The sequence below is a fragment of the Oenanthe melanoleuca genome, chromosome Z (assembly GCF_029582105.1).
Source record: "Oenanthe melanoleuca isolate GR-GAL-2019-014 chromosome Z, OMel1.0, whole genome shotgun sequence".
NCBI lineage: Eukaryota > Metazoa > Chordata > Aves > Passeriformes > Muscicapidae > Oenanthe > Oenanthe melanoleuca.
Genome location: NC_079362.1, coordinates 38,213,764 through 38,228,417, shown reverse-complemented (window position 1 = coordinate 38,228,417; position 14,654 = coordinate 38,213,764). Strand labels below are relative to the sequence as shown.

General features: G+C 35.4%; 1 protein-coding gene across 6 annotated transcripts in view; it reads right to left on the bottom strand.

Moving 5' to 3' along the window:
- Nucleotides 1–14,654, bottom strand: part of CDC14B (cell division cycle 14B) — a 44,788-nt gene that overhangs the window by 6,435 nt on the left and 23,699 nt on the right. The window contains exons 7-14 of one of the 6 annotated variants that reach the window (XM_056513684.1): nt 14,137–14,199; nt 13,177–13,264; nt 12,612–12,842; nt 10,733–10,871; nt 10,446–10,599; nt 9,704–9,804; nt 7,218–7,363; nt 53–140 (exon numbers count right to left, since the gene is read on the bottom strand). In XM_056513684.1, the coding sequence (XP_056369659.1) occupies nt 7,252–7,363; nt 9,704–9,804; nt 10,446–10,599; nt 10,733–10,871; nt 12,612–12,842; nt 13,177–13,264; nt 14,137–14,199 (888 nt within the window). In that variant the 3' untranslated portion in view covers nt 53–140; nt 7,218–7,251. Of the gene's footprint in view, nt 1–23; nt 141–4,539; nt 4,878–7,217; nt 7,364–9,011; nt 9,120–9,703; nt 9,805–10,445; nt 10,600–10,732; nt 10,872–12,611; nt 12,843–13,176; nt 13,265–14,136; nt 14,200–14,654 lie in introns of those variants that run through there. The other 5 variants (XM_056513685.1, XM_056513683.1, XM_056513681.1 and 2 more) reach the window with 5 other exon arrangements.

Sequence of the window (14,654 nt, the reverse complement as noted above, 5' to 3'; positions counted from 1 at the left end):
TCTGTAAAGAGGGTAACTCTCACCTTTTAAAACTGTTTTTTCTTGCAGCAGACCTGGTAGTTCTTTTAGTAATGTCTGTACTGTCAGAAATGCTAGGTTCAGAGGTTTTACTTTTCTGAACACTGGACTGCAGAGTTACTCTGTAAAGAGTAGGAAAAAAGAAAGATTATATAATTGGACAGTTTCTAAAAACACTGAAAAGAGGGTGTTACAGTTGCAATAGAGCTAACAAGAATCAGCTGTCTTCTCACAAATCCTTCCACAAAGCAAACTCTTTTGCCTGAAACATCCTTCTCTTTCCTAACATCCCTGTTATAATCAGGGTAATACAAATTGCTTCTATTAGGAGCATAGCAGCCTGCTTCGCTAGCTGGTTTTGTTGGGTTTTTTTTGTTTTCAAAGAATCGATCAAATTAATAGTTTTTAATTTTCTGTTAGGTTTTTGAAAGACAAAAATATCCAAAACTGCATTTTAAATTATGTTGCAAATTTGGAGAAGGGAAGAGGAAGGAAGGAAGGATTCCAGAAAAAAAGAAAAGAAAAGAAAAGAAAAGAAAAGAAAAGAAAAGAAAAGAAAAGAAAAGAAAAGAAAAGAAAAGAAAAGAAAAGAAAAGAAAAGAAAAGAAAAGAAAAGAAAAGAAAAGAAAAGAAAAGAAAAGAAAAGAAAAGAAAAGAAAAGAAAAGAAAAGAAAAGAAAAGAAAAGAAAAGAAAAGAAAAGAAAAGAAAAGGAAAAGGAAAAGGAAAAGAAAAGAAAAGAAAAGAAAAGAAAAGAAAAGAAAAGAAAAGAAAAGAAAAGAAAAGAAAAGAAAAGAAAAGAAAAGAAAAGAAAAGAAAAGAAAAGAAAAGAAAAGAAAAGAAAAGAAAAGAAAAGAAAAGAAAAGAAAAGAAAAGAAAAGAAAAGAAAAGAAAAGAAAAGAAAAGAAAAGAAAAGAAAAGAAAAGAAGAAAAGAAAATAATCTGAAGCATGCAACAAAAACAATTATTATTTTCCAGACTGACATGGAATAGACAGAATAAATTCAGAATAAATCCCAAGTAATTCAATTTGTGAAGATCTAAGCCCAATTCTCCTTCAATTAACCACGAGATATCCCCTTCAAATAGGAAAATCACTGCAAATATTAGCATTTTGCTCTTAGAGGGAATTACTGGGTTTGAAATACTCAAAACTCAGCCTTAGATGCTGGTTGTGCTCAAATGCTTCTCTTAAAGAATCTAGTGTGATATATTAACTATTTCTTAAACAGGCAGAAAAATCCTAGCGTTCTTTATGTTAAAAAAGAATTCCATATTGTGAAATGCAAACAACTATTTTTATCCACCAGACAACTGGTTCACAAGAAAATGACATCTTTTCTCTTCCTATACACTTGCAGTCATATTATGATACTATGGAGACAGAATGTGACAACTGGTCAGTGAAGTCCACGGATATCTATTTAGTGCTTCATTTTATACATCTGTTTTCTATCCCATCTGTGCAAGGTTCAAGCTATGAAAGTATGGACCATTTTAGAGATTCTGACTCAAGAATTTTACTCTTAATATTACTCTTTATTCTCCTGCTATTATTAAACTCTCATTTTCAGTGGCTTCACTAAGTCCAGCGGTATCAGCAGATTACATAAGACTGGAAACCAAAACCTTCATTAAATTGTGTAAATTACAGTAACAGATTGGTTAATACTCTGAAGAAACTACTTTCACAGAATTTTATATATGAATACTGAATGCTAACTTTCGGAGCAAAAGTGAACAGGAATGTATGGGGAGAAAATATACATTTATATATTTATGTAACATACTCACCAAAAACAGAATGGAAAAACCTCAAATGTTTCCATAGTTTTATAAGGGTTTGATTTCAGAATTAGAACATGCATTTGAAATAACACAATTTCATCTAAAATATATTCTTTATGCAGTAAAACTAATCAGCAATGTTATTTTTCTTCTTGATTAGCAAACAAATGACTATGTAACCACAAATTTCAAGTATTTTAAACTTCCACTTGAAAAAAATCTCATTTAATAGCTCAGCATTGCAAAATATTGTCACTTGATTTGCAAATGTTCAAACAAAACAGCCAGTTGCTCTGAGGTAAGAGACATGGTTTCAATGACAAGTACCACCAAAACACAATGCAAATTCTACTGTAAACACAGGACATTCAGAGTTGAAGGGACTGCTTGTACAGGAGGCAGAAAAAACCACCCCCAGATACCTTCAATCTCATTTCATACTTCTTTAGACAGAACAAATTCTTCTAATGAAAATGTTTTCCTTGCATGCCCAAGGTGAAAACATTTAAAACCTGAAAGCTTATGTTATAGTTTTTACTGTGATTGTAAAACACTTTTAACAAGTTCTAATATTAAAATTCTTTCTTCAGTGCCACAGTTGTCATACCAGAATGAACAAATTCAGCCTACTACACTTTCAACCAAGCACTAAAAATTACAGCAGTGGTGAAATAAGACTTGCATTATACCTTTCATCTGAGAGAAATGATAGTGCTGATAGAAACTTATAGAAATGAACAGAAAAACACCAAGTCTGCTTAGTCTCATAAAATTCAGTCACTGAAATATAAACATGAACAAATTATGGCACAAACTGTTTTACTAGTGCTCATGCAGCCAGAAATATGGAAAAATCAGGTTTTCTCCATAAATACATACATTTGGTGTCTTTCTGCATAAAATGCATGTAGTGTACATGTAAAAGAAGGCAAAAGTTAATGGAATGTAATTTTTGTAATCTTTCTCTCATAAACACCCATTTTTTCTAGATACTGTAAGTTCAAAAAACTGGTCAATGTGCATGGCTTAAACCCATTACTTATCTAACATGAAATAGGAGCCAGCAGTGTGCCCCCATGGCCAAGAAGGCCATTAGTGTTCTGGGGACCATCAGGAAGAGCACTGCCAGCAGGTCAGGGGAAGTGATTCTCTACTGAGTCCCCTCTACTCAGCCCAGCATGTCTGGGGTGCTGTGTCCAGTTCTGGGCTCCTCAGAATAAAACAGAAAGGGAGTTACTGGAGACAGTTCAGTGGAAGGATATGAAGATGATGAGGGGACTGAATATCTCTCTTTCGTGGAAAGGCTGAGGGACCTGGGTCTGTCCAGCGTCCAGAAGAGATGACAGAGGGGACCTCATCAATGCCTGTGAGTATCTGAAGGGAGGCATCAAGAACCAGGCTCTGCTCAGCAACAGGACAAGATGCAATGAGCAGAAACTGAGGCACAGACAGTTCCACCTTAATGTGAAGAACTTCAGAATTTAACACCCAAACTTCTTTACTGAGCAGGTAAAGACTGAGCACTGGAACAGATTGTCCAGAGAGGTTGTGAAGTCTCCCTCACTGGAGATTCAAGAGCCATTTGGAGACAGTCCTGTGCCGTGTGCTGTGGGATGGCTCTGCTTGAGCAGGGAGGTTGGACCAGATGATCCACTGTGATCTGTTTTAGCATTACCCATTCTGTGATTCTGTGAAACACTATGAATTATCAAGATAGCATTTTGCATAAAGACTTAAATATTCATCTTTTCAACATACCATAAGGTAGACCTTACTTCTCAGAGAATTTCATCTTATCTGTTCAAAACAATGAAAGAAAATAAAAGAAGCTCTAAATGAAAATGTGACTTATAATAAAAACAGCAACCATGAAACCAAAATGACCATAAGAACATCCTGTAAATTTGCTGCATTTGCAGCAGCAAATAGCAGGGGGATAACAAGATGCCTTATGGGATCAGCTCAGAGCCAGCTGTGAGCAGGGTAGAATCTTTAACATCATCTGCTCTTCAGTTGATATGTCATTTTTACATCTCATATATAAGCAACTTCATTGGGCTACTCTACAGTAAAGAATAATTGAAATCACTGTGAACAAAATATTTGCTAAATTATCGCACAGACTTTAAAAAATCATACTACAATTCTAGACTTCCAAGGCTGATAGCACCACTAGGAAAACAGGGAAGGTTTCATTTACATCGACATGTTGTTGCAGATAAACACCCAGAGCTGTCTTTGAGCCTGACAACTGTCAGCTGAGGAGCAGCAACAGGGCTATCACAGCTTTTATTAGAACGCTACTGTGTATAAGTTAAAGGGGAGAGAAGAAACTAACGTATGGAATTTTGGTTTAGCACAATTAGACTAACAGCTTGATAGCAGGTTTAATAGATAGGCTTTATAATGGACGTGCGATGAAGCCGTGGTAGAGGAAATCCTGCCAAAACGTCAGCATGAAAAAAATATCCCAAACTAAATAAGAGAAATGTAAGATCTCAGGACACCTACCTTACCACTTCGTAGCTGTTTACATAAAATAGTATGTCATACTTCCATACTGTCAACTTCCAGAAAAGGCAGCAAACCCATCTGATGTACACAAAGGTTTTCTAACTCAATGGGATATGATAAAAATGAAAAAAACAGCTAAACAACAACAACCCCCCCCCCCTCAAAAAAAGCAAAAAAACCCAAAAAAAGCAAAAAAAAAAAGGCCATCAAAAAAACCTACAGAAAAACCCCTGCAGGCAACAGGATGTTTTAATAGTTACACTATTAACCATACATTTACATTGTATGAATTTTTCATCTCCAGTTCATCTGTAATGGAAACGGTTGGTAGTTCTTATCCTAAATACACACCACAAATAGCAGACTAGTTTATACACTGCTTTCTTCTTCCTGCTAATGCCTTTGTCTTTAAACAAATAAAAAGTTGTTGAAATGGAACAGTGTTTGGGTCAGCAGCAGCAACTTTTAAATAACTCACAACTTTTTTTTCACCATTTAACTCAGTGCAAGGGCGGAACATAGGCACGCCACCGGAACACAAAATCCCAAACTCCACAACCTGAGACAAAATCCACAAAACTTGAATTGCAAGTAGTGTAATACACATTGGACAGACATCAATCCACATAACAAGCTTTTTCAGAATATGTGATTGCAGTATCCTAAACAGGAATGAAGACAAGAGAGGTTACACAGGTGCATGTCTTCTCTATCTGCAAAAGGCATTTTAGTCTTGCCAGCCAGGCTGGGCAATGTTTCTTAAAAGGTTTGTCAAATGCAATACTGCTTTCTCCTTCATCACCTTATGATTTTTAAGAAAGTAGACCTGCGACCTCTACTACTCTTCCAAGTCATTGACAGGCAACAAGTGACTGATAACTCTTCAGCATACAGGGCTCCAGCCAACACAATTGCCAGCTAGTCCAGATTGATCCATGATCCTAACTGATAATTTCATCCCTTGAAACACAAGAGACATTAGTTGCAGAATGGAGAGAAAGTTAGGAAACTTTTAAGAAAAGCCTAAGTGTTTTCTCTCCCTATACTCAAACCAATATTGTATGATTGTTAATCTTGAAAATCAAGCAGCAGCACCAGTAACTAGAAATTCACAGCAAATGGCAATAACAAAATTGCTTGCATCACACCTACCAACATCAAACAGTCTTTTTTCCTCTAGCAAAGAAGTGTTTCCAGTTTTTAGACAGAAAACAGACAAAGTAAGAGAAAGAAAGGATGACAGTTGACTGAAATTGATGTTACAGCACAGTGCAGCAAAACAAAGCACAGATTATTTCACCTCTTTAACCTGTGTTTTAAGTTTAGCTTTTTGGTATGTGTTCAAAAATCTGAGGTCTGATTTCCAGAGACCTCATTGAGAAAAGAAATAGTGCTTCATTCAGTGTAAAACTTTGAAAACACGCCTCTCATGTTATTTGGAATAATGCCTCTCAAGTATATTATTTGACAAATTAGGGGAAAAAGCTGAAGTGATCTTTATTTCTTTATAATTTTTTTCTCAAAAAGATCAGATTAAGATGACCTCAGTAAAGTCTAACTGAGTAACTAACATGTCCGAAGTCTCCTAGTTCTCATTCTATAGTCATTCAGTCACTTAGGTTAGCAGAAAGAGTTTCAAACTTTTTAAGAAGTGCAGATAGAAAGTTGCAAGGCCAAAGGTAAAGATGACAGATCTCAATCTTCATGCCTGTCAGGAAAGAATGTCTATTCTTACTTAGCAAAAGTAAGACTTTCTGACCATTTTTAAAATCTGAGAGCACCAACGTCTCAGACTAATGAATTTCAAGCATTCACCCAAAGTAACCATTCTTTGAGGACGGCGATGACAGAGGAGCTCCAGGAAGACTCAGAAGCAAGCAAAAAGTTCATTTGCATTTCCTAGCAATTCTCTGTGCTGTGCTGTGTTGGAATTTTTGTTTGACCAAAGATGTAAGTTGGCATTTGATGAAAACATTGCACCATTTAAGTAGAAGAAAGGCACAGAAATCACTGCAGCTACTCTGATGAAAGTGGAGTGAAGAAAAAGTGAAAACTGTACCCAAGGAACTGATATGCTATTAATGTAAGTTGTCATTTGATGAAAACATTGCACCATTTAAGTAGAAGCAAGGCACAGAAATCACTGCAGCTACTCTGATGAAAGTGAAGAAAAGGTGAAAACTGTATTCAAGGAACTGATATGCTATTAATGTTTCCTCAGCTGCTGAATCCAAGTAACAGAATAAAGGAATGTAAGTAGTCTCCTAAAGATCTAGAAAACGTAATTGTGAACAAAAGATAATGAAACCAGACTGGCTGGATAAACAAGTGAATCTTGACCTAACACTGCAACCTGGCCCATTCTTCTGTTATGTCAAAAAGGTTAAAGGAATCAAGTTTTATGCCATGGCATATAATATTGATCTCTTCGTAGAAACAAAGGCCTACTGACATTTCTAACAAGTTCTATTTCTTGGTATTTCATGGGAATAAAATAATGTGTTAGGAAACCAGCCTACTTTGTAAGTTCATGAACTTTGAAGTAAAACTGAAGCAAACATCTGCATCTGCAATATGCAAAGGATAGGATCATATTTTAAAGCAGTACTTTTTCTTTCTTACAGATAATTTTGCTTACATAGTTTTGCTTATCAGCAGAGAAGAAGCACTTAAAAATTAAAAATTATTCTAAGAGCTCTTTGCCTTTGTATATTGCAAGCCAGCCATAAAAATCACTCAATTATTCCAAATAATATACACAAGAATATAACAAAGCCAGAGCAGTGAAATTCACTCTTGCAACAAAGCCAGTAAGAAACATGACATGAAAACATGCATTTATGAGACACACTAGACAGAAAGTGTGAGCTATTGTAGAGAAATGGAATGGGACACTTACACAGTGGCTCTCTCTCAGGGGGTCCTGATGGTTACTATGTTCTTAAACCATCTAGACAGAATAGCAGGCTGGGCAGAAGGGAGCCACATACAATCCACCAGATGACAATGCTACACAGTGTAGACACCAGCATAGCTAGGAGCCATCTAAAAAGGGATTGGAGGGGGGAGGTAGAGATGAAAAAAAAAAATCAAAAGCAAAAGCTTTGGTGCATCTTAGCTTGTATCAAGTTCTTCAAAAGGATACTGCTCTATAAACTTTTTCAAGCATTACTTACTTTCTACGACTAACAATCCACGCAGACATAAATTGCCAATGTTGCAACATTCCAGCCATGTGCTGCTGGAATGAAAAGCAAATCTTCTGAAATCCTCACCAAATTGTCTATTTCAAAGAAAGTTTGTATCACTTTTGGAAATAAGTGCATGCAGGAGGATCTCTACCACTTGCTGCTGTCTCTTACACAGTTGGATCAACCTGTATTCACATATCCTACTTCACAATCATGCATTCTGATACTAAAACATTACATCAGAGACAGGTAAATTTGTAGAAACAAATAAATTATGTAAATAATCAGATTATGGGGTGTATTACCTTTCTGTGTAAGAAGCAAAAGCAAATTCATATTCCTTTGCCACAGGTGCAGAATATTTCTTATTAGAACATACATAAAATATCCAGTCACCAATGCATAAAGAATTTATACAGCCAACTTCAACATAAACTCTATACAAATCCCTTGTGACTTAAAAGTAAATAATGCATCTAGTTTTCAAAGACTGTAACTGTCCAAGCCCACCCCCTCTTCTTTTTTCCACTGAAATATAACTACTTGGAAGATTTAGAAGCTTCTGTTTGTTTGCTTAGATAAAAGTGATCAATTTCACTGCAAGAATAATTATTGTAACTGAGTAAACTTAAAAGAGAGACAGACACCTCTTGTAGTAGAAAACACTTCTGACTCATGTAAAGCAGCCGCATATTCCTTGCAATAAAACAACAGTAACACAAAGAAATGTATGAATTTACACATCCCTTTTTCATGGAATTATTTCAGTACAAGTTGCAAACCATAAAAATAACTTGAGGGAACAGAAGGAGGCAAATTGAAACTCATTGAGTGACAATGCACAACGTAAAAATCAGCTATAAGCTCCAAGTCAATTATTTTAGTTCTACACAAGTACAAGCTAACTAGAGCAGATATGCTGCAGAACGTTTCATAAGACACAATAAAAGATAGGTGTTGTATTAAGAAGGTATTAAGACAATGGCTCTGAATAGGCTACCACACAGTCTACATCCATAGTATTGAATATACAGTAAGTGTGTGGCAATTAAGTGCTTGACAACTAAGGCTCTGTGCCTTGGAAACTAATCTGCAAGGTAGCTGCTTTTTACTGTGCTATTTGAGGCAATGTGTTTGGGCATTTTTTAAATGTCAGCTGGGCATAATCTTTGTTCTGAGTATGTTGTTTCTTATATGGTTGCCTGTGTAAATGATAAGCATGAACAGAAGACAGTAATTTAAAACAAAAGCAGAAATCAGACATAGCAATGTGTGAAATGTGTGATATGTTTCCAAAGATTCCTTCACCTTTAGCACATTTCTACTACATACTTCTCACTTTTTCTAAAAGTCTGATGACAGTGGTGATCTTAAAAAAGAAGAAAAAATAAAATAAAAATGCCAGTAAGGCCTGTGACTTTGATGATGTGTCACTTGCAAAAGTCTATCAGCCAGGGATAACCATTCTTTTCCTTACAGCCAAGGAGAAGTTTTGCAAGTGTGCATTCTCTTGCAGTTTATTTAAGGGAAGGCAGAAAGATTTTGTACCTACAGCTGATACAAACTAAACAGATGCAAATTTCTTTTCCAGGTGGTGTTTCAGGACTTGCCTAAAACAAGACATTACCATTTCACTGCCAGAAATGCACTTCTTTGAATTTATTTACTGCAACAGTGGCTACTCCACCTTCCAGATCTACGACATTATCACAAAGCCCACACAATTTAGGGAGAGTTCTTTTCCAAGGAAGAGACAATGAAAGGAAGCTAAAAGTCCTCCTTTCAACTCTTTTTAGGTAGCTGACTTCAAACACCAGCATGTATCTTATTTGAGCCCACCAAACAAAACCACACAGTCATATTCTTTCATTTTTATACTACCACAGGAAAGACAAGGGAAAGTTTGTGATTAAACTATAAGCAAAGCATTCAGAAGTGCTATAGGAGCTTGTAAAGTGCAGAATACCAGCATCAAAAACTGTGCAGAAAACTAGAAATTCAGTCATGCAGTTCTTTAACCAAATTTTCCTGCCTCCTCAGCATTCACCAAGCCTTCAGAGTAACAGTGAATCTTGCACTTGTTTTAAGGGAGTAAAAGTTGCATTGATAACAAATACGTGGGTGCAACAGGAAGTATGCATGAAGTAGAGGATAAAAGTGCTTCTGGAATTTTATATATTCAAAACTGACTTACGCTAGTGGAGATGCAGTTGGAGCTCTTGCTTGCCTTTTGCTTTTCAGAGCACGAAGCTTATCCCCTTGTGTTAAACAGTTTGTTTCATCATCATCACTGTACTGGATAAGTGGAGGGGGGAAAGGGATAAAACAATATTAAATATAGACACTTTTATATTTAAGAATTAACCTTATCTTAAAGCTTAGAATTATATTGACAGGATAAAGGAAATATTGCACAAATATAGTTCTGTTCCTTCCAGTTTCCTGTTTGCTGCTTTTGAAGCTGTAAACCATTAAGTGGTGTCATGAATTACATGCACTGGAATATTGTCTTTTTCAAAAAGCACCATCAAAAGGTATTACAGAAATTGCAATTACTTAGAAACTAAAATGAGTAAAAAACCCATCCTTTCAACCCCTCCCTTTAAATACACACAGTGAAGCAACAGACAATCCAAAATGAAATCAGTGTTTCTGATCGCAGAATGTGAATACTTTTTTCTATTATTGACCTAATTACTAAAGACTAAAAGCATGATGATGCTCCTACTTTACCTGTGTTATAAACTCAATTTTCATAACTGCTGTTCCTAGTTTCCCTCCCCCATATCCTTTTATACAAAAAGGGTGAACAGAAAAAAAATTTGATTAACAAAATTTTAGTGTACCCACAGGTTTTTTCAAAAAGAGAAAATTCTCAAAAAGAGAGATTCTCAACAATTCGAACTTTTACAAGAGCACAATATTTGGGTGGTTACCAGTTCAATGTCCTTTTGGATGGTTCTCCTGTTTCTTGTGTTATTAATTGAAATATCATCTACTCCTGACAGAATTCTTGTTACAGCAATTTTATGGTTTCGTTTCAACTTTGCACGGAAAATATCCCCTTCTGTCCAAAGTTCTGCCTGTTTGCTATCATAACATGGGAAAAAAAGGCCCAAAACACAACAAATTAACACTGAAGATTATTAAGTGTACAATAGCAGAAGAAGAAGAAAAAGACATCTAGGTTTATTTTTGGCAATAATTTACTCAATCTACTTACTCCATCAGGAAATGCTGTTGTGGTCCAATCACAGAACCAGGTCTATTTATTCTGATCCAGGCAATAGACTCAGCAGCTGTCATCCGATAATGCTTCATGATGTAACAGGCAATAAGTGTGCCAGTTCGTCCAAGACCAGCTATGTAAGATAAAAGAATGGCTTCTTTTATATATCCATCTTTTATATTTATATATCCACCTTCATCTGGAATCTGCTGTAACTACAGACTCTATTACTTGGACAAGTAGTTACCTGCCTAATTTATCAAAATAAACCTCTACTTATCAAATGTGGTAAGGGAAACTTACTCTTCGATCTTTTTCTTCATATACAAAGTTACTAACACACTGTCCATATTTTTTTGAGTGAGGTAACCTTCCAAAGCCAGCAAGTTTAGCTACATTTATTTACCTATCAATGAATATTTATGAAGGCATGACAATGTTTTTAAGAATGGGAGAAAACAGTTGGTGGGTTTTTTTCAGAATTCTCCCAGCACCTTCTTGCAACTAATCATATATTGCACTGAAATCAGATGTTCTTCCAGCCCCTCCTCTAATTAATCTCCTTAATTCTCAAGAAAAAGACAGATTTTGCAGTAAGCAAGTCTAGGCACTAGCTAGCACAGGCAAGAAGTACTCCAGAGCAAGAAACTATATTTAAAATGGCCCTCAAAACAGTTCTATTGACCTTGGGAAACACGAGAAGCAAAAGGGAACAGCTCCAGCTACATGGTGTCTCTCCTCAATCATTTGCTGTACACCATCTGCTGTGCAAATCACACACCACCTTCTCTCATTTAACAACTGACCGATCAACATCAGTGTAAAACAGTGTACAACACAACAGCCAGGACAACCACACAACTTTCCATCCCACTCAACTTTAGGAATAGGCTACAACATTCTGCACTTTCCCCAGAGTAAGCTCAGGCTAGACACCATTAGTATGACTTCTAGAACATCTTAATTTGAGTGAAAACAAAGCACTTGTATCACTGATACTCAGTACTCTGGCATAACCAATATTAAGTGATATGCCTGAATTCATCACCTCAGTGAAGAATAAGAGTATGCACTTGTTTCCCAGAGTCAAGATGCTGGTTTCATCAATTCCTTCACTTCCCAAAATAATTCTGTTAAATGCAGCAAATGGATGGCAGGTACAGGAATAAAAATGCAGTCTTTGCAGGTCCAAAGCAAAAAGGTTAAGAAAGGGCCTCTCTCCTTCAATCACAACGTTATCAGGTACACTAGTGATGCAAAGTTGCGGAGAAGAAATGACTGATAGACTATTAAAGACGTTGTGGGAAGGAAAATATTCTGTCTCTAGAACCAAAGAAAACTGAATAACTATACTAGATGCACTGGCTAGGTTCTTAAAATCTTTGCAGTCAAACTCTGGAGGAATGGATATTCAGGGCATACCCAAATTAGTATAAAGATATTCTGAGGGATTGAAGATTCTGGTGGTTCTCAAGGGACATTCATAAATTTTGAGGAATCTTCCAAAATGCTGCACTGCTTCCAAAAGTTTATGACTTGGTACATTTAAACATGTATTTTCAGAAAGAACTTGAAAGGACTTCAAATGCCTGCCCAAAGCAACCTTTGAAAGTACTAACACTTTATAACAGAAAGAGCTATTAATATTGGAAATCTCACTTTCTCAATCTCATTTTGGGAATGGCTGGGAAGATTTTTCTGGAATTTAACAAAATTAGAAGATGAAGTGCTGAACAGAGCCATATAAATAATTTGACTGGAAAAGCAAGAGTTTGGCAGAGATTTTAACAACTAGACATAGTAGATTAATACTGCAAAATACCCCAGGAACTGTAAACATCACTTGTAATATAAACTGTTTTTTACATCATACCTTTGCAATGAACAGCTATTACACCTTCAGCATTTTCACAAATATTTAGAAATGTTTTAACAATAGTATCACTCGGTGTACTTCCATCAGCAAAGAAGAGATCAAAATGCTCAAATCCAGCATCTGTAAATCGTTTGGCATCATACAGTTTTTTGTTGAGGCGTATTATAGTGGTGACCTTATGTTGCTTGAAGTATGGGAAATAAGCCTCTGGAGCATGGTGGGGATAGCCTATTTGAGAACAGAAGATTAAAAAAAAGAGACTAAGCCTTAAACTGAAATAATAATAATAAAAAAAAGATTGAAAAACAAGATATGAAAACACTTTCAAAATAGAGACAACATAAAGAAAAGACTAACTGAAAATGGAATTTTAATACAGTCACCTAGGTTAGATACAATTAAACCAAGCATTAAAATTTTACTGCCAGAGTTCTTATAAAAGGAAAAGAGCCAAGGAAAAAACACACTGTTTGAGGAACAATTTTTAAAGCTTGTTCTTACTGATAACAATCAACTAAGAAAGCAGTGGGCTTGTGTTCCCCACCTCCTTTTTTAAGCATACCATTTTCAATTTTACTTCTTGAATGAGGTCCACTGAAGGCAATGAATTTGTTTGGTATTATCCAGTTAAAATCTCCATTTTCTGCTCTCTGTCAAGAGAAAATGCTTGGTTTATCATTATCCCTGTATTTTCAGGCTTTTCCTTATTGTTTCAAAACACATGCTATATAGAATTGATTTCCTTTTGTCAAAGGAATTTGTGTTAGTTGCCTGCTTTCTTTTTCATCGTAAGGATGACAGATGCTCTCAACCTCACATTTTTCCCCTTTGTTTCTGTCCTTCTAAATCAGTTTTAGAACAATGCAACTGATGCCCTTCAGATGAAAGGCAATATCCAATTTTTTATTTTTATAGGATTCTAAATTGGTCTTATCAATTGGTCTTACCTCTGTTCACAAATTAAATTATGGGTTTTTTTAAGCTCTAGGAGCATTTAATTTTCTCTTTACAGATATCTGGCAGTTTTGCATTTCTGAGACTGCATACAATCAAGAGTTGCAGACCTTCATTGTCACACTAATTTCCTATGCCCCAAAGTGAATTTTTTGCACTTGGAGTTTCCCAGACTTGTTTCCTTCTTTACCTCAAAGAGTGTTATTGCATTTTTGCTGTGTGTTCTGAAATACATACTTTGATTGTTCTCTAGCATTCAGTTAGACTTGGGCTTGTATGCTTTTTAGTTTTTATCAATACTGCTCAAGAATATCCAGGGTTGTAATAATAATAGAGAATCCCATTTATTTCATTTTGGTTTCTGCTTACCCCATGTTTGAGCATAATTATGCTTAAATCTGAATTTCTGTATTTTCTCTCGGACTATGTACCTTTATTTAACTAATGTAACTTAGAAAGATAAAACAGAAATAGAACTTAGTACTACAAAAGAATAGCACAAATTATAAACAATTGTTTTAGCATTAGTAACAGCATACAAATCAAAATATTGATACTGAACACTTACCTCATAATGCTCATATTCATTTACATCAAACGTACCAAAATCCAGGAAACCATGCTGCAAAGCCTAAAATTCAGAATACAGCTCTTAACAAGGATGCCTCTTTTATGTGGACAGTTTATCACTCTTTTGGGTTACATAAAGTCCTTTAATACATACTCTCCTCTTTGTTCACATAATTTAACAAATACAGATAAACTCAGTCTTGCTTCAAAATAGGTCTGTAAATTTCAATATAAGTGAAATATAAGTGAAGTTAGATGAGTAAATTGACTTCTTTTATTTCTACCTAATCAGTACAAAAATCCCACATTACTGAAGCATTTGGTCCTTTCATTATTGCTAAGTGGACAAAATAAAAAGAAAAATAACTAGGAAAAGATATATCTTGAAGCTATGAGTAGATTCTAAAGACTGCATTCAAGGACTGGAAATATTTTCTGTGCATAAGTGCTATTTGCTAGTATCTTCACTGATTTCAAAATGTTTGCAGTCACAAAGTCCTAAGTAGATATTTACTG